This window comes from Schistocerca cancellata, chromosome 1 (assembly GCF_023864275.1).
Source record: "Schistocerca cancellata isolate TAMUIC-IGC-003103 chromosome 1, iqSchCanc2.1, whole genome shotgun sequence".
NCBI classification, from domain to species: domain Eukaryota; kingdom Metazoa; phylum Arthropoda; class Insecta; order Orthoptera; family Acrididae; genus Schistocerca; species Schistocerca cancellata.
This window is the reverse complement of record NC_064626.1, coordinates 696,154,629-696,171,561: the sequence shown is the minus strand read 5'-3', so window position 1 is coordinate 696,171,561 and position 16,933 is coordinate 696,154,629. Positions and strand designations below refer to the sequence as shown.

The 16,933-nt window shown below is 43.2% G+C and overlaps 1 protein-coding gene across 1 annotated transcript in view; it reads right to left on the bottom strand.

Moving 5' to 3' along the window:
- LOC126095156 (uncharacterized) overlaps positions 1 to 16,407 on the bottom strand; it is an 89,552-nt gene extending 73,145 nt beyond the window's left edge. Inside the window, exon 1 of the mRNA XM_049909916.1 lies at positions 16,342 to 16,407. Coding sequence (XP_049765873.1) covers positions 16,342 to 16,407 — 66 coding nt within the window. The remainder of the gene's footprint in view (positions 1 to 16,341) is intronic.
- Between the last annotated feature and the right edge of the window lie 526 nt (positions 16,408 to 16,933).

Below are 16,933 nucleotides of genomic sequence, written 5' to 3'. Positions count from 1 at the left end.
TTGTACGAGCCGTAATATCTATTATATAGTCATAAAATCGTAGAAAAATAGATCTCCAGAATCAAGACTTAATTAAAATACGTCTCGAAATTTTTAAACGTAGTACCCATGAAAAGTTACTATCCCTCCTTTCACATATTTTTCTTTGCATCCGTAGCAACAACAGTAATTCACCATCGCTATTACACTATCAACAAACGGTGAAAACACAACAAAAACCCTTGATATTACAAACTTCAAACTCTGAGGAAAGCACACAAGCACAGCGAAGTCCCGAAAACACGTGACAGCCCTGGTTTAAAGTTGACAACATGCGCAGAACGCAATGCTCACTCCAGAGATATTTACTCTATGGCGCCGTACAGGGTGGAACCACTAGCAACTGTTCAAAACAATTCGACGAAATCTAAACGTGATAGGAAGCAGAAAAGTGTTTTTATGCTTTGCCATCCCTCATTTTACGCGCTCTCCTGTGGCGTGATAATGGGAGGATGTGGCATTGACATATGCATGAATAAAATTGCAAAGTGCCCCTTTAAGACCACCTAGTTCGACAACACACTCAGTACCTCCCACGCACCTTCCTTCAGCGTGTTACAAACGTACCTGTCTGAAACTTACACACCAATTCAGCCTCGAGGCTGATCTAGACCCTGAAGGTAGGCAAACTCCACCTAAGAGTATCGAAAGGGTTGTCCACCCCTCAGGCGCTACTGCATCTTCGCGGCTGAATTGCTTTCGAAGTTTCTGTCAGTTACATTAGTAACGTGCTGAAGAATGGTGCGTGGGTGGCGACGAAAATGTTGCCAAACTTTAGCACTGGAAGCACACTTTGCCATTTTATTCACGCATGTAGAGTCCTCCCGTCATCACGTCACAGAAGGACCAGAAAAAGGAGTGATGACAAAAACATAAAAACACTCTTCCCTAATGGTTGCAATCTACATCTACATCTACATTTATACTCCGCAAGCCATCCAACGGTGTGTGGCGGAGGGCACTTTACGTGCCACTGTCATTACCTCCCTTTCCTGTTCCACTCGCGTATGGTTCGCGGGAAGAACGACTACCGGAAAGCCTCCGTGTGCGCTCGAATCTTTCTAATTTTACATTCGTGATCTCCTCGGGAGGTATAAGTAGGGGGAAGCAATATATTCGATACCTCATCCAGAAACGCACCCTCTCGAAACCTGGACAGCAAGCTACACCACGATGCAGAACGCCTCTCTTGAAGAGTCTGCCACTTGAGTTTGCTAAACATCTCCGTAACGCTATCACGCTTACCAAATAACCCTGTGACGAAACGCGCCGCTCTTCTTTGGATCTTCTCTATCTCCTCTGTCAACCCGACCTGGTACGAATCCCACACTGATGAGCAATACTCAAGTGTGGGCCGAACGAGCGTTTTGTAAGCCACCTCCTTTGTTGATGGATTACATTTTCTAAGGACTCTCCCAATGAATTTCAACCTGGCACCCGCCTTATCAACAATTAATTTTATATGATCATTCCACTTCAAATCGTTCCGTACGCATACTCCCAGATATTTTACAGAAGTAACTGCTACCAGTGATTGTTTCGCTATCATAAAATCATACAATAAAGGATCCTTCTTTCTATGTATTCGCAATACATTTCATTTGTCTATTTTAACGGTCAGTTGCCACTCCCTGCACCAAGTGCCTATCCGCTGCAGATCTTCCTGCATTTAGCTGCAATTTTCTAATGCTGCAACTTCTCTGTATACTACAGCATCATCCGCGAAAAGCCGCATGGAACTTCCGACACTATCTACTAGGTCATTTATATATATTGTGAAAAGCAATGGTCCCATAACACTCCCCTGTGGTACGCCAGAGGTTACTTTAACGCCTGTAGACGTCTCTCCATTGAGAACAACATGCTGTGCTCTGTTTGCTAAAAACTCTTCAATCCAGCCACACAGCAGGTCTGATACTCCGTAGGCTCTTACTTTGTTTATCAGGCGACAGTGCGGAACTGTATCGAACGCCTTCCGGAAGTCAAGGAAAATGGCATCTATCTGGGAGCCTGTATCTAATATTTTCTGGGTCTCATGAACAAATAAAGCGAGTTGGGTCTCACACGATCGCTGTTTCCGGAATCCATGTTGATTCCTACAAAGTATATTCTGGGTTTCCAGAAATGACATGATACGCGAACAGAAAACATGTTCTAAAATTCTACAACAGATCGATGTCAGAGATATAGGCCTATAGTTTTGCGCTTCTGCTTGACGACCCTTCTTGAAGACTTTCCGTTCCTCTAGAGAGTTGCGGTACACGGCTGTTAGAAGGGGGCAAGTTCTTTCCCGTACTCTGTGTAGAATCGAATTGGTATCCCGTCAGGTCCAGTGGACTTTCCTCTGTTGAGTGATTCCAGTTGGTTTTCTATTCCTTCGACACTTATTTCGATGTCAGCCATTTTTTCGTTTGTGCGAGGATTTAGAGAAGGAACTGCAGTGCGGTCTTCCTCTGTGAAACAGCTTTGGAGAAAGGTGTTTAGTATTTCAGCTTTACGCGTCTCTGTTTCAATGCCATCATCATCCCGGAGTGTCTGGATATGCTGTTTCGAGCCACTTGCTGATTTAACGTAAGACCAAAACTTCCTAGGATTTTCTGTCCAGTCGGTACATAGAATTTTACTTTCGAATTCACTGAACGCTTCACGCATAGCCCTCCTTACGCTAACTTTTACATCCTTTAGCTTCTGTTTGTCTGAGAGGTTTTGACTGCGTTTAAACTTGGAGTGAAGCTCTCTTTGCTTTCGCAGTAGTTTCCTTACTTTGTTGTTGAGCCACGGTGGGTTTTTCCTGTCCCTCACAGTTTTACTCGGCACTTATCTGTCTACAACGCATTTTACGATTGCCTTGAACTTTTTCCATAAACACTCAACATTGTCAGTGTCGGAACAGAAATTTTCGTTTTGATCTGTTAGGTAGTCTGAAATCTGCCTTCTATTACTCTTGCTAAACAGAAAAATCTTCCTCCCTTTTTTTAATATTCCTATTTACTTCCATATTCAGGGATGCTGCAACGGCCTTATGATCACTGATTCCCTGTTCTGCGCTTACAGAGTCGAAAAGTTGGGTCTGTTATCAGTAGGTCCAAGATGTTATCTCCACGAGTCGGTTCTCTGTTTAATTGCTCGAGGTAATTTTCGGATAGTGCACTCAGTATAATGTCACTCTATGCTCTTTCCCTACCACCCGTCCTAAACATCTGAGTGTCCCAGTCTATATCTGGTAAATTGAAATCTCTTTGTATGGCACAGCATAAATTTCTGTCACACCACACTCCAAAAGGGGCGAGATCACATTTAGAGGGGCGAGAGCACGTGTAGTGGTGTTGCAGCCCCTCGATGTCCTTAGAGTGGGGTTGAAACGCTGAAGTGGTGGCAGCAGTGGCCAGATTTGTCAAGCACGTCATCCTGTTGCTCATCGCATTGCGAAATGTAGTTTTCGACACAGAAATGTGTTGGAATGAACGCTCCAGGAGAAGAGAGGTTTCATCGACGATCTTTATGCCACCCCTTGAGGCCCTTCCGTTTCGATTCTGAGCGGCGATGTGTCTGAAATGTTTTCCTGGACCACCCACGCGAAAACCTCGTAATTGCAACGCTACGTGTCGCGGTTCTGACGACCATCGCAGAGGAGTCAAAAGACGGGGTGAAATGTGGGTAAAAGGGAGTGTGGTGACTTTCTCATCGTCTGACATGTCCAAGGGGGCGTTTGACAGAATTGTGGTGAAATTCTGAGCCAATGTGACATCAGTAAGCCACCTTACAGCTCACATGAACTTCTGAGCGTGAGTCGACACATTGCTGTTTGAAGCGTCAGCCACACACGTCCAAATTTTTCTCTTTCCAAACATTCCTCTTCATAGTGTTTTGAACATACTTTGGATTATTTTGAGGGGACAAAATTACTCCTCCTTATTTTCTGGAGCCACATCTTTACCCGTTGTTCATCCTTCGGGAAACTAAAATATAAATCACACATAATCATTCTCCATGTCCTTGACACACTTAACATGGTCTCCTACTGTAACTTTACAGTAAACAAAAAGGTTTGGACACGCACATTAAACAAAGACAATTACAGACTCCCACTCTATTGAATTTATCTGTCTCCCATCTTTCAAATCTATATACATAATCGACAAATCACTGATAAATGCATGTAAGATAGTATTTGCTGGAACAACTAACCACTCCCTTTCCTGTTCCACTAGCAAATTTACGAGAGGGCGCGATTGTTTGTAAGCTTTTGTACGAGCCGTAATATCTATTATATAGTAATAAAATCGTAGAAAAATAGGTCTCCAGAATCAAGCCTTATTTATAATTCGTCTAGAAGTTTTTAAATGTAGTACCCATGAAAAGTTACTATCCCTCCTTTCACATATTTTTCTTTGCATCCGTAGCAACAACAGTAATTCACCATCGCTATTACACTATCAACAAACGGTGAAAACACAACGAAAACTCTTGATATAACAAACTTCAAACTCTGAGGAAAGCACACACGCACAGTGAAGTCCCGAAAACACGTGACAGCCCTGGTTTAATGTTGACAAGATGCGCAGAACGCAATGCTCACTCCAGAGATATTTACACTATGGCGCCGTACAGGGTGGAACCACTGGCGACTGTTCAAAATAATTCGACGAAATTTGAACGTGATACGAAGCAGAAAAGTGTTTTTCTGATTTGCCATCCCTCATTTTTCGCGCTCTTCTGTGGCGTGATAACGGGAGGATGTGGCATTGACACATGCATGAATAAAATTGCAAAGTGCCCCTTTAAGACCACCTAGTTCGACAACACCCTCAGTGCCTCCCAAGCCCCTTCCTTCAGCGCGAACCTGAGGATGAAGTCGCAAGGTGCCACTCTTTTGCATCATTACAGAGGAACGTTGAAGGCTCCTTAGAGTCAAAATTCATACTTACACGTTGCAATAATAGATATTCACGGAGTTTTGAAAAAAAGTTACTCTTTAATTTTGTAGAGCAGTGTATTAGTGTCTGTTGTGTTTCTAGCGTGGATAGTAGCGCAAGAGATTGCTCAGCCTATATCAAAGAGTTCGATCCTTACTACCGTTCCACTTCCAGTTCTTGTATCGGTCTCTTGCTCGGTTTGTATTTGGAAAGCAGTCTTAAAAGAGATTGGAAAGCCTCGCTTTCAACATAAGCCGCGATTAGTTAGCACCGAGTGGCAGCATTAGTGAAGAGAAATACGCAGCGCAGGACGTGCAGAATCGTTGCAGGTTAGCTGGGAGCAGGGCTAGATATTCAGTCCGGCAGAATAAAATAAAAATCGAACCTGCACGACCGTGTGGTTTTGAGTTCGGGTGGAAAGATACTACAGATATTACTTGTGTTTTTGTGAATGATACTCTATCCAACATAAAGCGCTGCCTTTGTCCTGTCAAGGAGCTTCCAGTCCAGCTGGGGACGTAGAACGATATCTTCCACCAGCTTACAAGGAACAGAATTAACACGTAACGAATGTGACTGAAAAGAACTTTTACATTCGACCTGGCCACATTTCATTACAGTACAGAAAAACGATTTCATGCTAAGATTTACTCTTGTAGATAACTACTTATGAAAGTGTGTATTCAGTAGATTACTGGTTTTTGAAAATAAAATGTGTTATTGTATTTTGAATTGTCGTTTTCATCATCTTTGCGACAATTTTTTCGATGTCATCCTTTGTTTTATTTGTTTTACTGTTCAAATACGCATCTAAATAGCTGTGCGTACGTTTCCGACATAGTGGGGATACGAAATATAATGTTAATTTCGTTATAACATTCACCGCCGTCGTCCTCTACATCGATGCGATCTTTTGAACTTTGAACGAATCTCCAAAACATCTTCGTCTGTCACAATCAGCATTGTACATACGTAAACATTGAATACCACAAATTCATCCAGTGGTACTGGCTCAAATGGCTGTGAGCACTATGGGACTCAACATCTGAGGTAATCAGTCCCCTAGAACTTAGAACTACTTAAACCTAACTAACCTAAGAACATCACACACATCCATGCCCGAGGCAGGATTCGAACCTGCGACCTTAGCAGTCAGGCGGTTCCGGACTGAAGTGCCTAGAACCGCACGGCCACCGCGGCCGGCCATCCAGTGGTACCTTAGAACACTCTAGTAAGGTGGAAACTCTGCATATTTCTCTGCCGTTGCGCGTGAAAAATAAATTCACATTACCTATTTTTGAAAACAAAAAATACAAAAAGTTGAGGATACAAAACTTACTGATTTAGAAACAATTCACCGATTTCGACTCCCATTACCGAATTCGGGAAATGAAGTTATTTTCCAAGCATAGTGCCCAAAGACAAACACTGGCACAGCACCGGATAAGCTAAAGTATATATTGTTCGATGTAATGGAACAACTTAGTTAATAAATTTGGGGACGTCGAGACTGCAGAAAACAGGTACATTTATTCATCCTGGTTGCGAAATTTTTACACGTTTAAATGATTTCTATTTTTGGGTAAGGAGAAACATGTATGAAAAGTACATATTATATTGTTCAGGCGTCGGTTGGCACTGAGGCGAAAGATCCTGGGAATTGCAAAAACTCCACTTGGTTACCTCTACCCGTTGCAGTTTCTGTGCAATATAGAGTCGAATTGTAATTCGTGTGGTAGGCGTTTCCGTGATCCGCACTGTTTGTCATACGGAAGATAACTTCGCATCAGTTAGGTCATTGCATTCGAACTGGAATACACTGAGGTGACAAAAGTCTTGAGGTAGCGATAGGCACATATACAGATGACGGTAGTATCGCATACACACGGTATGATACGGCAGTGCATTGACAGAGCTGTCATTTGTACTTCGTTCATTCATGTGAAGAGGTTTCCGACGTGATGATGGTCGCACGACGGAAATTAACAAACTTTGAACGCGGAACGGTTGTTGGACCTAGACGGCATGGGCCACTCCATTTCGGAAATAGTCAGGGAGTTCAATATTCCGAGATCCACAGCGCCAAGTGTGTGCCGAGAGTACCAAATTTCAGGCATTACCTCTCACCACTGACAAACAGGGGCCGACAGCCTTCAGTAACGAGAGCAGCGGCGTCTGCGTAGAGCGGTCACTACTGACAAGCAACACTGCGTGAGTGAAACCGCAGAAATCAATGCGGGACGTACGATGAACGTATCCGTTAGGACAGTGCGGCGACATGTGGCGTTAAATGGCTGTGGCAGCAGACGACCGACGCGAGAGCCTTGGCTAACAGCGCTACATCGCCTGCAGCACCTCTTCTTGGCTCGTGATTATATCGGGTGGTCTGATCAGATGACTCCCGATTTCAGGTGGTAAGAGCAGCTAGTAGGGTTTGAGTGTGGCGCAGACCCGACAAAGCCCTAGGCCAGTGCCGTAGCTTGCCTTAAAGAGGCCCTGTATTGAAATTTGTCGCGGGGCCCTTTTACCCGACTGCAGCGAAGCTCAAATGGAGGGTAAAGAGTTTTCACAAAAAAACAAAAAGTCTCATTTTGAATAAAATAAATATTTTTTGATTAAGTATAGTTTACATACGTAAGTAATTACTTACAATTAAGTCTCCTAGGAACCAAGCTAACCAAACATTTCAAATATAAACTTTTCTCGAATTATTTTCGGCGAACTTACTTATTAACTCATCCATAGTGTTGTGTACATAGTTCCGCGTAGTCAGCGCGTACACAACTTTCCCAATAGAGTGCGCCCCGCCAAGCACAACAGCGCAGGCGCAGCGCTCGTCCGTCTCCGCACTACGAGATGGCGCTGTCTTAGAGACAGACCAAATTCTGCTTCCTCCGATCCGCATATTAATGTGTAACGCAGCCAATGAAATTGCTGCTAACATAGAACCTTTTCTCCTCGCGGATCACACTCACGCAGTGATACATGAATGTGCGAGGTACTATAATGAGTATACAGATCTCCGATTGGTCAATCTCCATTTGTCTGCAACAGTCTGTACGAGTTCTACATTTGCCTGTACCAGTCTATAGTCAAGTTTCAGTCTGCGCCCAATAAGATTACCATATTCCTGTACATAGCCATGAACATAAATGTATAGACACTTTTGTCAAGTATCAGAGATATATGTGAGAATAAGATTAACGTACCAATACCAAAGGAATTTCAGATTGTCAATTGTAAATAGCATCCAGAACCAAGGTAAGTAATTTTTATGCTTGTTATTACTTTAATAAATGTGTATGAAAATTAATCAAGTTCTGTTTAAAGTTGGTCACCGACAATCAGCTACTCTAAGCATGCAAGTGGCGTTCTGTCGTCTGACCTAACGGCAGAAGATAAACACGCCGCGATAAGACCACGCCTACTTTGCTGACACTCGCCTACTTTGTTAGAGCGACAAGTCAAATAATCTGATGGTGTGTGTACCGAAGGTCTCGCAGTACGCACACCACACATAGCTGAAGACGGTTTTAGGTTTTCGGATTGTTCTGCCTCTATAGACAGCACTGACAAGTCTGAAATCCGTTCTTGGTTCGTAGAATCCTAAGATAGTTTTTAATCAGTTTTAATTTCGAGAATTTTCTTTCAGCTGTTGCAGTTGTTACAGGAAGGGTCGAAAATAGGAAACATGCTGTTATTACCTCCGGAAAATTGGAGGCAAGGCTATTGAATTTAATCAGTAATAATTCAGTGAGTTCTTTAATGGAATGGGTTTTCTGAATTTCAGGTTTTAAGCACATTTTCAAAGAAATTAATTGTTCAGACAGATCAAATGACATGTCTTTACTGTATTTAGCAGTCAGTTTTCCCACTTCCTTTTTATTATTTCATTTGAAAATGAAAAGAGCTTCTCCGGTTGCAACACTTCTAATGTATTACTCAGATAACACAGGCTATGAAAACTTTGCTTAGTTTGAGAAATTAATATACCTAAACGGCAATAGCACACATTGGCTTTGAAGTACGATTCCGGGTCTGAAATCTCTCATCTTCTCACAACTCAACAAAATATCACTTCGTCATCTTCCGTCGCTTATTTTTGAAAACAGTTGTAACCCCCCACTCTTTTGCTAGGTCTCTGAACTCGTTTAGCAAACCATGGAATGAACTTTGATTTATTATTTCGCTCAATCTGTTCAAAACATTACTTAGTAAAATACTAGCTTTCTGTATATCATTGTTTACACGCTGAAGAGCCTTAGAAACAGAATTAATAATTTCAAATAATGAATTAAGAAAGGTGACAATCACTATAAACTCATAGTTCTCTAAAATATTAATTATTGTTTTACATTCGTCACGATTGTCTTTTTGGTGGAAATTAAATTTAACTGTTACAATTTTTTCATTATAAATGAATAATTTTTCTTTACAGCCGATAAAGCGTCGTGTCCTGAAGACTATCTAGTAGGACATATCTTCTAAAGGGTAATTTTATATTTTAAATATTTATCATTACTCGCATTGAGTAGCGTTTTTTAGTGTTGACTATAAAGGTATATATATTTCCACATTTTTTGAAAAAATTGGCACTTCAGGAACACCTTTTGCGGCATCACTTAAAATTTAATTTGCTGAGTGTTCTTCACGCTGAATATAATCGGTATTGGCGCATGTTCTTTTATAAGGGCTTGTAATCTTCCATACACACCCAACATAACATTTGCTCCATCGTAACACTGCCCTCTACATTGGGACAAATCAAATCCTTATTCATTTAAAGTATTAAAAATTTCAGTTTTAAGCCTTTCTGCACTACAATCAGCTACAGATATAAATCCCAAAAAGGACTCACACATTTTTATTTCTTTAGACACACGATAATCATTTTCTGATATCAAGAATTATCGAAAAACTACAGAAAGTTGGTCACTTTTTGACAGGTATCAGGTTGTATCAAAAATAATGGCCTTAAGTGGAGCGTTTTTAATTTCTAAAATAATATTTTCTCTAACTGCGGTAGCAAGTAAATTAACAACCTCATTTTGAATCGTCGGACTTAAGTAATTTATTTCAGCATATCGCTTTAAAAGAAGTTCTTTTAAAATAGGATCATAATCCGATAGTAAACGTAAAATTGACCTGAAATTTCTAGGTTCAGAATTATGGCCTCATAAAGGTAAATTGCATGAAGCTAAAGTAATTATGACATTAATAACACGATGCAATACATCTCGCCAGGAAGTAATTTTACTACTCATTTCACTTTACAGTAAAGTATCGATTGTATTACCTTGTAACCAATTACTGAAAGATAGACCCGCATTAATCTGCTACCGTGAGTTTTCATTGTCAGACACACATTGTGTAAAAGTGCTTCTAACTGAAACACCGTTAACCCATGCGGAGGAGTGTGATTTGCTTTGACCACCTGCAAACAACCAACAGAAGTGACAATACGGTTTGTTTAAAATATTAGAAAAACATATCCAAGGCCTTGAAATTTTTACAGATGAATCCAAAAATAAAATGAAGTAAAATTAATATTGAGAATTTTTGGAACTTATTCAAAACTATAGGGTTAAAAACGTTAGTAAAAAAATGTTTGATTTTTAAATTAATCTTTAAATCAGATCCGATGAACCCAAAGTGTTTCACAGGCCTCCTGTCATATTTTATATGCTGTTCAGTCTTAAGATCGCTGCAGTGTGGGGGGTGCAAGGTGCAGAAGATGGATGAACAACGGTGCGGTGGAAGGAGTGAAATAAATACACCAAATTTGCGCCATCTCATTCAGTGCAAGCAAAACGCAGACACACACACACACACACACACACACACATCATTTTCCTATCGTGCTGCACGGCTGCTATGGTGGAGATTCGACGAATACAAGTGATACTGCGTGAAAACATTTTCTTTGCGGAGTCTTTGCAATTCGTATGTGGTACATTTTTCTACCAAAGAATATGATATTACAGTAAAGCCGGTTCAGATACAGATATTTCATGAGTAAGAGAAGACTGACATTTAAAATACGGTACTTATTAAACTTTTACGATCCTGTTACGTGCCCTTGAGGCGTTGAAAAAGTAATAGATAATGTACCAGGAAAACTTTCCTTGCACATCTAGTAATATTAGAAATTCAACTTTTAGCGCTCAACAAAGCGATAATAACAGCAATAAAACACACGGCGTAACTGATACTGTAGCGCAACACAAATGATCACTGCATAGATTGGCTGATGATTCGAAGCAGCACGAAAAATTGTAAGCATCACGGGCTTGATTCCTTCAGTACATAGGGGAATCGTCAAAATGTGAATAAAATTGTGGAGTACAGGGCTTGATTTGGGCCGGAACACACCGGAACGGCGTTTCGGCACCTCCGAGGGAACATTTTTTTAGGACCGAGTGGACCAAGTCTGCACCGGAGACTAAAAATAGTACACTTACTTTAAAACGTAATGTAAAATAGAATTCGCCCCTGCGCAGGCACCGGTGAACGTAGCAGTGATTGGCCTGTGTGTTTCGAAAGAGTCTTAGCGATTTGTTTGCAAAAACATTGCAAACGAATACCAATTTGCAAGAGCTGCAAAACTGCAATGTGCATTGATTGACCTCTCTATATTTGAAATCCTCTGTGAGCCTAGTGTATAACGAGAGATATTTCTGATCGCTCATGTTACACTTTTGTAAAGTGTTACTTATGTACTACACTATAGTGTTCCTGTTCTTTTTCGATATAAAATATGTCTTTCTTTTCTTTGACGAGATATTTTTTGGTACTCTGCATTCGTGGCAAACGAACGCTGCAAAAAATACTATGCAAGCATATTGACGTATGATATTTTCCAAGGCCATCAAGATTAGAAGCTAACATTTGTAGTAGCTCCAGGACGAAAAAATGCTTGGGGAATATGTAACGAGCAAACTCAACGCATCGAACATACCATTCTGCAAATACACTCCTGGAAATTGAAATAAGAACACCGTGAATTCATTGTCCCAGGAAGGGGAAACTTTATTGACACATTCCTGGGGTCAGATACATCACATGATCACATTGACAGAACCACAGGCACATAGACACAGGCAACAGAGCATGCACAATGTCGGCACTAGTACAGTGTATATCCACCTTTCGCAGCAATGCAGGCTGCTATTCTCCCATGGAGACAATCGTAGAGATGCTGGATGTAGTCCTGTGGAACGGCTTGCCATGCCATTTCCACCTGGCGCCTCAGTTGGACCAGCGTTCGTGCTGGACGTGCAGACCGCGTGAGACGACGCTTCATCCAGTCCCAAACATGCTCAATGGGGGACAGATCCGGAGATCTTGCTGGCCAGGGTAGTTGACTTACACCTTCTAGAGCATGTTGGGTGGCACGGGATACATGCGGACGTGCATTGTCCTGTTGGAACAGCAAGTTCCCTTGCCGGTCTAGGAATGGTAGAACGATGGGTTCGATGACGGTTTGGATGTACCGTGCACTATTCAGTGTCCCCTCGACTATCACCAGTGGTGTACGGCCAGTGTAGGAGATCGCTCCCCACACCATGATGCCGGGTGTTGGCCCTGTGTGCCTCGGTCGTATGCAGTCCTGATTGTGGCGCTCACCTGCACGGCGCCAAACACGCATACGACCATCATTGGCACCAAGGCAGAAGCGACTCTCATCGCTGAAGACGACACGTCTCCATTCGTCCCTCCATTCACGCCTGTCGCGACACCACTGGAGGCGGGCTGCACGATGTTGGGGCGTGAGCGGAAGACGGCCTAACGGTGTGCGGGACCGTAGCCCAGCTTCATGGAGACGGTTGCGAATGGTCCTCGCCGATACCCCAGGAGCAACAGTGTCCCTAATTTGCTGGGAAGTGGCGGTGCGGTCCCCTACGGCACTGCGTAGGATCCTACGGTCTTGGAGTGCATCCGTGCGTCGCTGCGGTCCGGTCCCAGGTCGACGGGCACGTGCACCTTCCGCCGACCACTGGCGACAACATCGATGTACTGTGGAGACCTCACGCCTCACGTGTTGAGCAATTCGGCGGTACGTCCACCCGGCCTCCCGCATGCCCACTATACGCCCGCGCTCAAAGTCCGTCAACTGCACATACGGTTCACGTCCACGCTGTCGCGGCATGCTAACAGTGTTAAAGACTGCGATGGAGCTCCGTATGCCACGGCAAACTGGCTGACACTGACGGTGGCGGTGCACAAATGCTGCGCAGCTAGCGCCATTCGACGGCCAACACCGCGGTTCCTGGTGTGTCCGCTGTGCCGTGCGTGTGATCATTGCTTGTACAGCCCTCTCGCAGTGTCCGGAGCAAGTATGGTGGGTCTGACACACCGGTGTCAATGTGTTCTTTTTTCCATTTCCAGGAGTGTATATAGCTGGTTCAGACGTTTTCGTCTAAACTATAATCCATAAACTCATCGATCTTACTCGAAAAATTCGATTATCGTCCTTACTTATAACGAATTTTCCATCGGACCAGTTCTCCCAAGGAACTTTTTTTTTTTTTTTTTTTTGCTACTGCAGATATCAGCTCTTATTTTGTTTTCATTACGCGTCATAAAGCGCAAATATCTCTAAACGAGCTTTTATAATCCTTGATTAAATGTGCCGTACACACTGATAATCGCAGCTCCCGACATACAATACTTTAGAAAAGAGTGAACAACGGGTAGTTAGCTCTGTAGTTATATTTCTGGCATTCGTTTCGGAATAAAATTGCTGTAACATTGGAAGTATGTTAAAATGGAATTTAATTGCGCTTGGGACTGAAAAAGAGTTCGTAATTCGCCTTAACCGAAATTCATGTTAACCGATAAATTTTACTATTAGAACTAATGTATTCCTGCCTGGACCAAATGTTTTTCGCGCTAACCATGAGTTCGTCTTGAGCCTTTTCGAGCCAACGAGGTTAAACAGTAAAGTCGTATTATACTGATTAAAATTTGATTTTATTAAGTGTGTTCTTAATAAAATCTACAGTGACTGATTTTATTTTTCACCGCCCTTTCCGCACCACATGTGTTGGCTGGAAGAGGTCCCTTCCTGATATAACCCCACTGTTGTTCACAAATTTAATGTATACCATCTTGTTAACTGTGTACTATAAAAAATTTATTAAATTAGTACTTTCTGCACGAAGCGTGTAAAATTAAACATCTATGTATATCCGCCTAATGTGGGAAAATGTGTATCTAAAATCATGGAATGTATTTTTCTTATAAAGGTGCGTACTGCGTATGTACAAATATAGCGAACGCGCTGCTCGCATGTATTTACTAGTGCAATTTGTTCGACTAGACGATAGAACTAGATGCAACTTTTCGCACGCCGCTGTTCTCAAGCGACATGCATCGCATGCGCACCCTTAATCTAATCCTATGATTTGTTACCATAATTCTAATAAAATGATGTACGTTGTACATTTCCTCGACGGCATGTAATGATACCTATGAGCCCTACGTTACACGCCGTGGAACGCTACGTAACGTGACCTAAATTAAAAACAAGAATTATTTTTTTTCCGTGGTGATAGATACGTTTTTAGTACTTACCATTGCAAAGTAAATCATTCACAGAAACTGATTGCTGAAAAAATGAAGAAATTTTGGGCAGTTTCCTTATAACTTCCTCCGTTTAGTTCTTCTTTTCATAGTTCCATTGGGATAATCTCTCTTTCTTTCACTTATTTCTTTCACAATTAAACTTATTAACGAACAAATAATCACTTGATTTACGCTGTTTGAACGTCATGAACTGCGTGCACAGATTGAAATAAACTCAGATTGTTCTCGTTCAACTGAAAATTGTAATTATTGTTGTTCGAGAAGTTCTGTGTTGCCAACATTTGGCCACCCGTTTAATTAAACGTTTATGGTACGGTCTAAGACTTAAGCGCTCACCTTGAGTGAGATTGTAGAAAACTAGAATGAGATTTTCACTCTGCAGCGGAGTGTGCGCTGATATGAAACTTCCTGGCAGATTAAAACTGTGTGCCGGACCGAGACTCGAACTCGGGACCTTTGCCTTTCGCGGGCAAGTGCTCTATCAATTGAGCCACCCAAGCACGACTCACGCCCCGTCCTCACAGCTTTACTTCTGCCAATATCTTGTCTCCTACCTTCCAAACTTTGCAGAAGCTCTCCTGCGAACCTTGCAGAACTAGCACTCCTGAAAGAAAGGATATTGCGGAGACATGGCTTAGAGCCATTGCCCGCGAAAGGCAAAGGTCCCGAGTTCGAGTCTCGGTCCGGCACACAGTTTTAATCTGCCAGGAAGTTTCATATCAGCGCACACTCCGCGGCAGAGTGAAAATGTCATTCTGGATACATCCCCCAGGTTGTGGCTAAGCCTTGTCTCCGCAATATCCTTTCTTTCAGGAGTGCTAGTTCTGCAAGGTTCGCAGGAGAGCTTCTGTAAAGTTTGGAAGGTAGGAGACGAGATACTGGCAGAAGTAAATCTGTGAGGACGGGGCGTGAGTCGTGCTTGGGTAACCCAGTTGGTACAGCACTTGCCCGCGAAAGGCAAAGGTCCCGAGTTCGAGTCTCGGACCGGCACACAGTTTTAATCTGCCAGGAAGTTTCTTGTAGAAAACTATTTACGAATTTTTACTAACATATGTCGGGCCTCCTGTAGCCCGAGGACCCCGTATCACCGATACGGTTTATACGGCGGTAGCTACGCCCCTGCCTCGGCCCAAGTTGTCAACAATACACTGTGCAAACTGGTGGTGATGGTGGTGGCTCCGAAGTGGTGTGGGCTCTGTTGACATGGAATGGACTGGGTCCTCTGGTCCAACCGAACCGATCATTGGCAGCCAAACATGGTTATGGTCGGCTACTTGTTCCGAAACAAGAATGGAATTTCCATGGATGACAACACGCCGTGTCACCGGGCCTAGTAGTTTGCGGTTGGTTTGAGGAACATTCTGGACAATTCGAGCAAGTGATATGGCTACCGAGATGGCCCGACATAAATCGCATCGAACATCTGTGGGGCACAATCGAGAGGTTAGTTCGTGCACAAAATCCTGCACCGGCAACACTTTCGATTGTGGATAGCTAAAGAAGCGGCATGGCTCAATATTTCTGCAGTGGACTTGCAACGAATTGTTGCGTAAATGTCGCGTCGATTTGCTGCACTGTACCTTACAACCCATGTTAAAACGTATCCCAAGACTTGTCATCTCAGTGTGTATTACAGAATTCTGCCAGAAATGGATATAACTGGTGTAGGATGGTACTTCTGCGAGTTAGGCATGCTACCTGTTGCGTAAAAACCGTGCTCCTTTTTTTTAATGGCGTGAAAGAATATTCCGCTCAAAAGATAGGCCGTAAATTGAGGTTAACAGAGGAGCTAATTCACTTGCAACTCGTCCCACGCGCCGCGGGAAACATCACCTGGAATGCGCTTTTTGATTTGCGCCGCCATTTCGCAACAGTTGGAGTTTGCGCTAACGTCGGTTGGGCCATTGGCGAGAACAAGGAGGTGCGCACGCGGCGGAATCAGGCGGGCCTTTGTGCGGCCCGCGGCCCGAAGGGCACAAAGGGATGCCGCCCGGCGGTCGGCCGCTGGCGCGGGGCACTGCCCTCTCCCAGCTGAGCCCGCGACTCTGGCCGGCGGCCTGCTTACGTCACGCTGCTCAGGACCGCGACACGCTGCACTGGTCTCCCCTCGCGTGCCGCAAGAAGCGGGTTACGCGCGAGACGTGCGTGCAGCTTTCGCTTTCAAACCAGCGTAGACAGTCTAGGGCCACCTCTAGGCTCCGCAAACCACGTACCGATATTTGGCGAAAACAACATACACCAGTTACGACTCTGCAATTTTTCTTTTTCTCAGCACCCTATCGAGATATCTTACTCGATATTTCTCAGTCCTCTTTCATTCCACGTGCCTACGAGAATTTTATCGTTTATATCAATTCGGTTATCCTCGTCACATCTTTCAAGGTAAATGG